Below are 13,451 nucleotides of genomic sequence, written 5' to 3'. Positions count from 1 at the left end.
CATGTTTTTAAATCCTGTTTCCTCTTTATCTGTCTCTGTTTTTATTACTAAATCATTTTCTATCTATTTCTTCTGATTTCCCTTTATTTTTCTACATTTTTCTGACTGGCATTGGCTCCTTTTTCCTTTTCATTTCTGTCTCTGGTGGTTTCTATATACCTCGCAGAGAATAGTTGCTCAATAAATATTGGCTGGTGTCTACTTTTCCGGTCTGTGTTTCTGTCTCCCTCTGTCTCACACTGCTCAGATTTATGTTTCCTTGGGCACACTCTCATCATGCAATTCTGCCTCAGATAGAAGTTTAAAAGGAACTGCCTTCAGGCCCTCTTCCCTGGTTGCCTCTTGCCAGGTCCAGGATGCCTTTGTCATCTCACTCTGGCTAAGCCTGTTTCAGCTGGGTTTACTCATTGACCTAAGTAAACTGGTAGAGATGGAGAACAGAGGATAAGGGGGCCCAGGGACAGAAGTAAACAGCAACAGGCCCCATAGAAACAGATGCCTTGGGCTCTAGTCCCTGCTTTGGCATTTTCTTGTGGCTTGACCCTCATGAGCTACACTCATTTTCTGAGCCATATTTTCCCCATCTGTAAAACAAGGGTAGGTATATTCTATTACAGTTTGAAGCTGTTCCCACCCCCACTTATGTAAAGGATTGCATAACTCCTGTCACTGGCTTTGGGCTTGGCCATATGATGTGCTTTGGCCAACAGAACACGAGAAACCTACGTCTAAGCATCAGATGTAAGAGGCATCCTGAGTTCCTGCCAGCTCTATTGTTCTTTCCCACACACCTGGGACTGAGGCTGTCCATTCATCTAAAGCCACAGAATGAAAAAACACACAGAGCTGAGCCACAATGACTGCAATTGCTGACGGGTAACATGTGAGAAATAAGGCATCGTTTGGGCAGTCACAGAGATTTGGGGTAGTTTGTAGATAAATGAGCAAAAACTGACTCATCTTGGAGGGGTGGATTCTTCGAGGCCTACAATGCTTCCAGATTTAACATTTACAACCATATTTTATAATTCAATTGCTCTTGGGAAAATCTAGCCAAATGCTTTCATGTGCATTGTCTCAATTCAATGTTACAACTTTAATTTTACGTCCACTTTGCTTAGAGAGATGAGATGACTTGTGCAAACCTCTAAAGCTAGTATATGATAGAGTTAAGCTTAAAACCAACCCTCTTGACTCACAAATCCCATTTCTTTCTGCATTCCTGTGCTACATCCCTAACTGTTGTGGGAGAGAAACCACATTCCCTATAGAGAGAAAAAAAAGAGAGAAGCCATGACTTATTCCCCTAATATGCCCACAAGCCTAGCTAGAGACTCTGCAGGCTTTTAGAGAATCCTTGTTGTTGAGACAGTCAAGGCCAAGCTACAAGGTTCATGAACTTTTTGGTTTAAAAAATTCCATGTTCTGAACAACAACAAAAAAAAAATGTGAATGGGATTCACGGAGTAAATGGCTCATTTATGTAAAAACGTACTTACCGATACCAGTACCAATTGCTGTTCAGTCGATTCTGACTCAAGGTAATACCATGTGTGTCAGACTAGAACTCTGCCCCATAGGTTTTTCAGTGGCTAATTTTTCAGAAGTAGAGCACCAGGCCTTTCTTCCAAGGTGCCTCTGGGTAGACTTGAACCTCCAAACTTTGGGTTAGCAGTTGAGCACATTAACCATCTGCACCACCCAGGGACTCCACAAATGGACTTAGGATATCTGAATCGCCAAACTTCGACATGCCTCGGCAACTGATATAATATTGGCCATTTCAATTTAGCAATAGGGCACTGAGGCTAAGAAAAGCCATGTGGCTTGCCTAAAGCCATGAAGCACATCAGTGACACCTGAGTCCAGGCCATAACTTCTTGTGCTGTGTGTATAACTGTTTTTCCACCACTGGATTTTTGCCACCTTCCCGATTAAAATAACTCCTCTTCGTCAGGATCTGTTTTCGTCACTACTTTGCCTTCTCTCTGAAAGGCCTTTGGGATCCACAGTTTATATCTTGGTTTCAGCTCCCCCTGGTTGCCTATTGGGTGTCCTCCAGTAATATCATTTATAAATAGGACAGAAATATCATTTAAAAGTAGCAGGGTCATACACTTACAAAGCACCGACTGGGTGTCATATACTAGTTTGTATGTATTATGTATTTCATTTTAGGTAATCCTCAGCCCTCTGAGGTACAGAAGCAGAAAGAACCTGACCATGTCACATGGCTAATAACTCAGTTATGGAGCCAGAATGTGAACCTCTGGACACTGAGACCACAGTTCTTGAAAGTTAGTTACCTTCTCTCTCTCTATTTTTTTCTCAACAATCGGACAAAATAATACCAATTGAGTTGGAGTTATCATAAGAATTAAATGATTTAAATATGTGTCAAATACTTCCAACATACTAAGCACTTTAATATTGCTTGTTATTATTGTTTCAAGGTTCTTCACTGCCTTGATTATTTTCCCATAACTTTTTCTCTTAACATGTGGTCTCCAAAAGTAAACACAACATTGCAGGTGTCATCCATAATCTCTGTGGTTCAAAAAACTTGTTGTTGTTGTTGTTAGGTGCCGTCAAGTTGGTTCCGACTCATAGCGACCCTATGCACAACAGAACGGAACACTGCCCAGTCCTGCGCCATCCTTACAATCGTTGTTATGCTTGAGCTCATTGTTGAAGCCACTGTGTCAATCCACCTCGTTGAGGGTCTTCCTCTTTTGTGCTGTCCCTGTACTCTGCCAAGCATGATGTCCTTCTCCAGGGACTGATCCCTCCTGATAACATGTCCAAAGTATGTAAGACGCAGTCTCGCCATCCTTGCCTCTAAGGAGCATTCTGGCCGCACTTCTTCCAAGACAGATTTGTTCATTCTTTTGGCAGTCCATGGTATATTCAATATTCTTCGCCAGCACCACAATTCAAAGGTGTCAACTCTTCTTCGATCTTCCTTATTCATTGTCCAGCTTTCACATGCATATGATGCAATTGAAAATACCATGGCTTGGGTCGGGCGCACCTTAGTCTTCAGGGTGACATCTTTGCTCTTCAACACTTTGAAGAGGTCCTTTGCGGCAGATTTGCCCAATGCAATGCATCTTTTGATTTCTTGACTGCTGCTTCCATGGCTGTTGATTGTGGATCCAAGTAAAACGAAATCCTTGACAACTTCAATCTTTTCTCCATTTATCATGATGTTGCTCATTGGTTCAGTTGTGAGGATTTTTGTTTTCTTTATGTTGAGGTATAATCCATACTGAAGGCTGTGATCTTTGATCTTCATTAGTAAGTGCTTTAAGTCCTCTTCACTTTCAGCAAGCAAGGTTGTGTCATCTGCATAGCACAGGTTGTTAATGAGTCTTCCTCCAATCCTGATGCCCCGTTCTTCTTCATATAGTCCAGCTTCTCGTATTATTTGTTCAGCATACAGATTAAATAGGTATGGTGAAAGAATACAACCCTGACGCACACCTTTCCTGACTTTCAACCAATCAGTATCCCCTTCTTCTGTCCGAACAACTGCCTCTTGATCTCTGTAAAGGTTCCTCAGGAACACGACTAAGTGTTCTGGAATTCCCATTCTTCACAGTGTTATCCATAGTTTGTTATGATCCACACAGTCGAATGCCTTTGCATAGTCAATAAAACACAGGTAAACATCCTTCTGGTATTCTCTGCTTTCAGCCAGGATCCATCTGACATCAGCAATGATATCCCTGGTTACACGTCCTCTTCTGAAACCAGCCTGAATTTCTGGCAGTTCCCTGTCGATATAGTGCTGCAGCCGCTTTTGAATGATCTTCAGCAAAATTTTGCTTGCGTGTAATATTAATGATATTGTTCTATAATTTCCACATTCGGTTGGATCATCTTTCTTGGGAATAGGCATAAATATGGATCTCTTCCAGTCAGTTGGCCAGGAAGCTCTCTTCCATATTTCTTGGCATAGATGAGTGAGCACCTCCAGCGTTGCCTCTGTTTGTTGAAACACCTCAGTTGATACTCCATCAATTCCTGGAGCCTTGTTTTTCGCCAATGCCTTCAGAGCAGCTTGGACTTCTTCCTTCAGTACCATCGGTTCCTGATCATATGCCACCTCTTGAAATGGTTGAATATCGACTAATTCTTTTTGGTATAATGACTCTGTGTATTCCTTCCATCTTCTTTTGATGCTTCCTGTGTCGTTTAATATTTTCCCCATGGAATCCTTCACTATTGCAACTCGAGGCTTGATTTTTTTCTTCTGTTCTTTCAGCTTGAGAAATGCTGAGCGTGTTCTTCCCTTTTGGTTTTCCATCTCCAGCTCTTTGCACATGTCATTATAATACTTTGCTTTGTCTTCTCGACATTAATACATCTTAAAATGGAAGACCACTTTTATCAGTCAGATGTCACAGTTGACTCACTCTGAGCTTGTGGTTGATTTTTTTTTTTTTTTCTAGCAGATAGGTTTTTTAGGGTTAGTAGGCAGATCAGCAGTTATTGCATGGTTGAATGACTGAATCAACAAATGAAGGAATAAATGAAATGCTGGGAATGAATAAGTATCATGGTTGGGGAAATGATCTAAATTCATCATTCACAGAAAGTTTTAAACAGTACTAATGCAACATGACACAGGTCCTTTAAACAAAGCTACTGATTGAGAATGGTAATAATGATTTCTTATACTGGTATTCCTCGACTTATGACGTATTCAAGTTACGACCAATTGCACTTATGATTGTCCTTATTTATTTTTTTATTCTTGGATTTATAAAGACACTGATAATAATAATTAAAAAAAAGGCAATGAAAATTAAACATTTTAAAAAAGAGGTATTCGACTTAATGTCTGAGCTGACTTAACATGGAGTTGTTGAAATGGAACCCCGTCTTAAGTCAGGTACTACCTGCACTTATGTGGTATTTTATATTCCTCAGAGTATTTTTGTGTATATTATTATGTTAAAGAATCATAGATCTTCTAAGTTTGAAGAAACTTCAACTGTCATCAAATTTACTAGTTATCTGATAAATTTCTCCCAAAATTCTGATGAATAGAGCTTCTAGCCTCAGTCTGCATAACCCCAGGGACAAGGAACTCATTAACCATGACTCAGTTCACTCTACTGTTGGATAGCTCAAACACTTTGAAAGTTTTGTTCTGCCATGGATGGAATTTTGTTCCTTGTAGCACCCTCTTCTTGCCCCCCACCTCCACTAGTACAAATCTGTAGCATTTTCTGTGGGATGGGCCTTTAGAAAGAAATGTGTCCTCAAAGGTCTTCTCTTCTTTACATCAAGCCAGACATCATTTCCTTTCATCCCTTTCTTAAGCCACTTTGTCACCAAAAAGACAAAAAGGAATTTAAAAAAAAAAAAAAAAAAAGAGCCACAAAGGAAGATATTGGTCTTAAACAGTTTCCATCCAGTGACGCTGGTGGACATCTTTAAGACAAGATACACCATATTAAAATGATGTCATGTTTCTCACTGCTCACAAGGGTCAGGGGAGAGGGGTTATGGTTACATGACTAACCCTCTGAGCCACAAGTGATAGCCATTTTTGTTGAAAGAAATTGTGATCAAGGCCAAAGTAAAATATACCTTGAAATGCCAATGTAACAAAAAAAACCCCAAACCAAAACCTAATGACAACAACACCTAAATGCAAAGAATCAACAAAAAGTTCTGATCACATTTGGTAGGATTTCTTTGCATTTAACCTCATGGCCATCTGAAGCAGGAAGCTCCCCCACTTTCTCCATAAGGAATCTGAAGGGGCCTCTTCCCTTACTATTCACATTTGCATGTCTAGTTCCCAAACTGAGCTGGTGGTAGTGAAGCACCTGTGGTATCCTGTGCTGGTGATCAATACAAAGAGCATCTAAGAGCAGGATTCAAGCCCCAGGTTCTCTCCTGACTCTCTGCACCGCAGCCAAGTTACTCAGCCTCCTCTGGTTTTCTTCTCTCCTATCTATAAATTGCTGGCATGAACAACTTCTCTCTTCCTAATTGACACGTTTCCAAGTTCTATCAAGAGCTATGAGAACCCCGACTGAATATTCCATAAATGACAGGCATGATGGGCCCTCACTACAGCTAACATTTTAATAATGGCTAGTACTTTCTGAGCACTTACTGGATGCCAGGGACCATGCCATGCAGAATTAGAGTACAGGCTCTCAATTTGGACAGACGGGAGCCGGAATCCCACCTTTAACAGTATTGGTGGTGAGAACTTGAACAAGTTGAAAAACTCCAAGAACTCCTGAGACAGAACCCCCACAGTGCTTTATTCTTTACCTGGCTTCCTCCCCTAGACTGCTGTTTTGCAAAATCCTTTCCTTTGCTGGACTCCTCCCCACCCCCTCAGCTTTGCATTTGAATCCTGCTTTTGCTTGGAGGTTATATGTAAACCCCATTGCACGTTGGAAGTATGAGCAAGAATGTTGCTGATATAACTTGTATGAACTACCTACTTGTAAACCCCTTTAAAAGTAACCTACCTGCCCATCCTTGGCAAGCAGTCTTGGCAGCAGTAAGCTCCGGCTGACTCCACTTCCTTGTACAACAAAATAAAGGTGGCTTTTTTGTTCTCCCACTTCCATCTCTCATTTCTTGGCCAATACGACTCATGCTGATTAAGAACCTGGGATTTCCACCTGGTAACACTCCCGGGTTCCTCACCGGTAAATCAAGGATAACAACTCTACCTAACTCATAAAAAAAAAAAAAAAACTCATAAAGGTATTAGAAAAATTAAATTGAAGAATGCACATAGGAAGTCCCTAATAATGGTAACCATTATATTCTTCGTGCATGGCACTGGCATATGTGACTTCATTTGATACTTAGAACAATTATAAGGGTTGGGAAATATTATTCCAGTTTTACAGATGATCAAGTTGATCTGACTAAGGTTGTAAAGCTAAGGGTAGAGCCATAGCTCACTGTTTGAGGTGACTTCCAAGTCATAAACTCCCTCGATGTATTTCATGGATTCCATGAAGGGGGGAGTCCAATAACTCACTCATGAAATCTTAGAATTTAAGTCAGAATTAATGCACCAAGAAGAAAAGTGATGGTCAGCTATAGAGATTAAGTGCAGAGGCTCTGGAGTCAGCCCATAGAGAGTGAAATATTGGCTTTACTAATTAACCTTTAGGTGACCAAGTTCACACAGACAGCTATTTTTAAACATCTGAGTTTCCTCACCTATGAAATGAGCATAATCATAATATCCACCTTAAGACTTACTGTGAGGGTTAAATATGATAATGCATAAAAAATTTGCAACAGTGCCTGACATATAGTATTCAATGTTAGGTATTGTGATTATCTGTCTAGAATAAACAGCAAAAATAGCATCAGAAATGAAACTAAACCTGAAGTCTTCTTAGTCCTAGACTGGAATCCTTTAAACATTGCTGCAATGGCAATATTAATTGTGCCTGGTTGGCACAAATGGTTGAACGGTAGGCTACTAACCAGAAAGTTGGTGGTTCAAGCCCACCCAAAGATTTCTAGGAAGAAAAGTCTAAGAATCTACTTCAAAGAGATCATAGCAATTGCAAACTCTATGGAGCACAGGTTTTCTATGACACATATGGAGTCACCATATATCAGAATCGACTTTGTGGCAACTGGTTTGTTATTTTGTTCTATTTATTTACTTGGTCGGTTACTGCTTACCCACAATGTGCTAGGCTGAATATTAGGTACTATTTATATCTTCCTTCTACTCCTGTCAAAAACCCCTGAGACTGGTATAATAACTTTTGTTTCACTGATAAGGAAAGTGAGGCTCAGAGAGGTAAAGGGACTTGGCCAGGGTAAAACTGTCAGGGAACAGGGAATTAAAGAGTCTGAATTCATAGCCAGGTCCACTGAGTTCCAAATCTCTGTTGTCTTCTCTGTATCACACCATTTGTGCTATTGAGGAGGGCATGTGACTGCTTGGAGTAACTGAAGCTGAGGCAGGGAACTAGAAAAGATGACCGTCCATCCTCTTTTTCTGGAGAGGGTTTCACTGAGTACCTCCTCATTGTCTCACTCTTTGGGATGTTAATAGATGATGCAACTTTCTGGGACCAAGTAGATGCTCAGTTCAGGACTTGACAAGCCCTAGAAAGCATGCTGGATCCCCTCTAGTGGGTATGGATTGTATCAGGTTGTGGAGGCTAAGCAGAAGTTGGCTTCCTGCCTGGGCAGGGAGGATATTTCTGCTGAGAAAGGGGATCACTGGCTCTGGCCTCTAGATTTATTTGAGATTTTACTAGATGATTTGGGTTTTCTCACAAATCATCTCAGGATCTTCACCAAAGATGAAAACAACGGGGCAGTTGGCCAGGTCAGAACCATGGTGTCATGAGCAGCCACGTGGCACAAGGTTCAAGTCTTGGAAAAAGCCTAGTCCCAGGACTACCTTTGTGCCAAGTCATGGAGCCTTTGTGCAAGTCAATTAAACTCACTGAGTCTCAGATTTCTCATCTGTGAAATGGGGAGACAGATCCCAGTAACCTCGAATGCCATCTTGAATGACTGCTTGGGGGAAAAAAGCCAACACTCTTTTTGTTGTTGCTGAACTGTCTGTGGGGAGAAAAGTAAGGCCAGGTCTGAGTTGCAGAAATGCCCAGATTCCAGGCCAAGCCCACTGACTGGCCATGGGACCTGGACAAGTCCAAGCCTGTCTTTCAACCTCTGTTTATCCATCTATGAAATGAAAAGGTGTAATAAATCAGTACATATCAAATTTTTCAACTAAAGCACCATTAATAATGAAAACTAATACTATTATGTGCCAAGCTCCTCTGATCCAAGTGTTTGAAAAAAAAAAAAAAAAAACCTACAAGATAAGTATTAATATAATTCTAATTTTACAGTTGACAAAAACAAGGCACAGAGAGGTTAAATATTTTGCCCAAGAGCATCCAGAGAGTTAGGTGATAGAGTGCGGCTTCAAGCCCAGGCACTGGGCTCCAGAGTGTAAGCTTCTAACCTCTGTGCTATCCTTTCTCTTGATAGAGGGCCATGTTCTCCAAGGCACATTTAACCTATGAGAGGCTGGACTTCCATCAGTGGACACCCTGGAGTTCAGGGACCCGACTCTGTCTCCTCAGCTTGGGGACAGGAAATACCCAGATTTTTGAGCACTGAAGAGGAGACAGAACTTGTAGGACCGACCACAAACAGGTAGCCTTGGGCCACTTCAGCAGGTGAGCAAGGAGAATCTAGAGTTGCAAACATCCACACTTCCTACTCTTAGAGGCAAATCTTGAAAAGATTTTTGGACATCTAGGTCTTAGTGAGTTCTTCTTTCCAAACTGAACTCACTGAGCAGAAGGGAAAGGTGAGTGTCTTAGGCTGGGTTCTCTAGAGAAGCAAAACATCACATCACAAAATGGTGGAAGGTTACGCAATACTGGGAATCATGGCCTAGCCAAGTTGACACATAACATTAACTATCACAGTGAGGAAGGTCTACACTCCTTGGGGTGGCAGTCTGATACAGCAGAATAAACACTGGGCTTGCAGGCAGTGAAAACCCATTCAAGATTCATTTATAATTGAGATAATACTACCTAAGTTACTGGGTTACAGAAAGGATGTACATAAGTAAATGCTGTGCCCAGAACACAGAAATATGTTTAATACATATTAGTCAAAAAGGAGTCTAACTCGCAAACAATAAAGGAAGAAGAGCAGCCACATGCCCCATGAGGAGCTCAGCAAGTACCCTGAGATGGTGCTTATAAACTGGCACCCAAAAGTTAGCATGCAGGCACCCATTTGGCTGGGCGTGTGGCTGCATCATTCGCTAAATATATATATGAAAAAAGTCTAGCACACTCATTCCATGAATAACACAAAGGCCTTGATTTGTTCCTCCACGTGATGAGCATGCGTTAGGTCCAAAATTAACGTTGCTGTCTGGCTGGGCTATGTGTGTGTTTTTCCAAAAAGAAAAAACTCCCGAGCTCTTACTTAGCCCTAATCAGAATGTCTAATGCAGGGTGTTACGTGCAGACAAACAAGACGAACAGAGACCAAAACCAAAGGTCTGCTCCATTGTAGACTATCCATAAATATGTGCTGACTGTTCAATGCAGGAATCAATGGAGGAAGAGGTGGGGAGGTAAACCCGGCTTTTCTGTGTGGTCTTATACTAGTCACTTCACCTCTTTGAGCCATACCTTCCTGATATATAAGTTGGGGATAAGAGTTCCTACCCTCCAGTATCTGGCAGGGTTGTGCAGAAGGAGAAAATAATGTAAGAGTGGCTTTGAGGAGTAAAAAGCATTAGTGGGTGTCAGGTGTTGTTATTATCAGATCTCTTCCCAAGCCCATTAGACCCTGTACTTTTGCATACTGAATTTGTTTTCCTCTATCTACCATGCAAAGGCATTAATTACAGCTTTTTAAAGAAACCATTTTAGACTACCACTCAGTGATTACAGCCCTAGCAGCTCTCTCTAAGAGCTGGCAAATTCAGAGAGCTCTGGATGGGAGGCCAAGAGAGATGGAAGGCCACATCACCTCTATGTCCACAACATCCTCTCTAACGTGGACGTGACATGCCTAACATCATGCCTATTTAGTGCCAGCACAATGGGATAATGCCCATAAAGGAGTCGAGCACAGTGCTTGACACCTAAGAGATACTCAATAAATTCTTTCATTGAGAGAAGACAAGGTATGGAAGACTTAGTTCAGGTTTTGTAGCCAGATTTGCTGGGGTTCAAATACCCAAAAGCAGCTCCATCTCTTACAAGTTATGTCCCTTGGCAAGCTCCTCCGACTCAGTGTTCAGAACTATATATTGAGCATAATGGAGGGGCTGCCATGTGCAATCCCGTAGACTACGCACAACCCAGCTCCAAGGACCACCACACAGTATCTATGCTGCAAGGCTTGTTGTGAAGGCTAAAGCACCTGGCATATCAAGGGCACTCCGGAAAGGGCAGCCCCATTCTGATTTTGTGTGTGTAGTCATTCCTGGAAAGGCCAGTTATATTTTGAAGCACTGAAACTCAGCCCCCAACAAGACAGGCCACACACGTGACAGATGTTAAACAGCTATTCCTAGAGATGTCTGCCAAAAGGCCAAAGAGTTGGAGACCCTTTATTTTCTTCTCCGAAGCACAATTAGTTTGTCACAGCTGACAGATGATGGATGGGTATGCATCAGTTCAAGTGACACCATGGAATCCATCTGACCTTCCTTTTATCATTCTAATCTCTCGCACATGGCCAGCTCTTTCCCTCCATCTGCCGGCAACCTCCCTCCACCCTCTCTGTCTCTCTGCCTTGCCACCCCCGGCCCCCCAGCACTTCCCCTATCACTCACCATCACGGAAATGTGGAGGATGTGCATCTGCTCCTCGACAATCTCCGAGGGCTCCTGGAGTGTCGGGGCAGTGGCCCGGGCCAGCTGGCTGGAGCTGCTCATGGAGACGTGGAAGTACAAGGTGCCATTCTCCAGCCACTGCTGTCTCCAGTGCACCAGCGAAATGTCCGCCGCTGTGCCAGACATCTCTGCAAGACAAGACCCAAGGTGCCAGTGAGCTGCGTGCCTGGCCTTGGTACTTGGGAAAGAGAAGAAGCCAAGGGTATTCAGGGACTCAGAAGGCACCTACTTTGAGCCAGAGACCTTTCCTTACATCAAACCTATAAGCCAGGGATCATCATTTCTATTTTATAGATGGGTCAACTGTACCCAGGATGGGTCCCCAAGTAACAGAGCTAGTAAGTGGCAGAGCCAGGACTTGAACCCAGGCCTGTCTAACGCCAAAGGTGATGCCCTTTTTATAACACCATACATAAAAAGGTAATTTATTCTTTTCAAGCAGTAGAATCAAACTAGGCAAGAGGATGAAAGCCCTTAACATCCTTCTGCAGCCGTGGAACTAGAAGGCAAGGGAGGAAATCTGTGAGAGGAATGGAAGTTCAGAGTGCAAATCCCTTAGAAACTGAGATGGATGTAGTCATGGCAAAACCGCAGAACCTCAGAGCTGGGAAGGCTCAAGAGAGCATTAGGCCCAGCCGAGGTGTCTCAGGGTCACCTTGCATGAGAAACGAGTTTGGCAAGGGTTATTCTGGGTCTCTCCCCTACTTCAGTCAAAGCAGCTCCATTTTTTGTAGCTTATATGCTATACTCCCAAACAAAAGAATTTTGGCAAAAAGGTTCCTGTGGCTTCAAAATATTTGAAAAATCATTGGTATACCCCAATATTCTCAGATAATCAATGGAGAGTTGGGAATTCCTAGTAAATTGTTAAGTTGGGTCTCCTGATTTGAGGTTCCTAACTTTTGCCCCATACAGTTTTTCCCTCTGTAGATGCTTTTAAAAGTAATTATCATTTCAATAGTATTACCATGCAATATTATCACTTCAATATAGTTCATTATGAGGTAAGAAGGGTGATGGCATGAGGCACCAAAAGTGTCACTGCACTGGGATGATACACATCTTTGCATAGTGCCCTCTACTAAGGAGATTGTGTTCCTGGAAATGTCCTAGGAGGACAAGGCCTACTCAGTGCCTTTCAGAAATAAATGGAAGGGTGGTGGGGATCTTGGTGAATTACCCAGTCTGGACTCAAGCAAGTTACTAAAGGAGACAAAGCCAATTAATCAGTAGACAAGTATCATTAATAGTGTCTAAGACTTGATACTCTGAACTCCATTCTGGAGACATGGAGTTGGCCTGAAGACAGAATTCCTACAGTTCCAAAAGACCTACTATCCATGCACACACAAACTTGAGGAGGACTGATGAACAAGCCAAGTTAGAAATGCTCGTTATGCGATCAGTTTTCCCCATGTCCCACCGCAGTCCCATCAGAGTTTGGTGACATGGAATTAAAGAAGTCAGGCTTTGGAGTGATGAGTTGATGTTTGCTCATCAAACTCTACCGAATTATTCTTGTATCATCCATTTCCAATAGTCTAACTCCTTGAGGTTCGCAATTAAAAGTCCTTAGGGGAAGACCGTCTGGCATTTAATAAGTGCTAAAAAAAGTTAGCTATAAATATTTATTCTCATTATTATTATTAATAAGAACAGGATCTAATTCACCCTTCAAGGTGCTCTGAAAAAAAAAAAAAAAACCTTGAGGCATCCTTGACTGCTCACTCTCTCTCCCATTCCTCATCCAAACCATCAGCAACTCCTTCCAAACTGGTCCAAAATTCCACACTTCTCAGCTTCTCTATTGCAAACACCTGCGAGTCTGTTGCCTGCATGCAACCCTCGACTTGGCTCTCTTCTTCCACCCTTGCCCCTTCTGTCTATTCTCCACCCAGAAGCCAGAGGAACCTTGCCAAAGCATAAGTCAGCTCACGTCACTCTTCTGCTCAAAACCCTCCAATGGCTTCCTACCTCATTCCAAGTAAAGACAAAGGAGCTGGAATAAAGGAAGTGACTGATCCAAATGAAAAAACCCCTGGACTTC

At 42.2% G+C, this 13,451-nt stretch overlaps 1 protein-coding gene across 3 annotated transcripts in view; it reads right to left on the bottom strand.

Annotated features, from left to right (window-relative positions):
* Positions 1 to 13,451, bottom strand: part of ASTN2 (astrotactin 2) — a 1,052,667-nt gene that overhangs the window by 901,219 nt on the left and 137,997 nt on the right. For all 3 annotated transcript variants that reach the window (XM_064291547.1, XM_064291548.1, XM_064291551.1), the window contains exon 2: positions 11,345 to 11,532. In XM_064291547.1, coding sequence (XP_064147617.1) covers positions 11,345 to 11,532 — 188 coding nt within the window. The remainder of the gene's footprint in view (positions 1 to 11,344; positions 11,533 to 13,451) is intronic.

The sequence above is a fragment of the Loxodonta africana genome, chromosome 9, assembly GCF_030014295.1.
Source record: "Loxodonta africana isolate mLoxAfr1 chromosome 9, mLoxAfr1.hap2, whole genome shotgun sequence".
NCBI classification, from domain to species: Eukaryota; Metazoa; Chordata; class Mammalia; order Proboscidea; family Elephantidae; genus Loxodonta; species Loxodonta africana.
The sequence above is the reverse complement of the archived record's forward strand: the minus strand, read 5'-3'. Positions and strand labels throughout refer to the sequence as shown.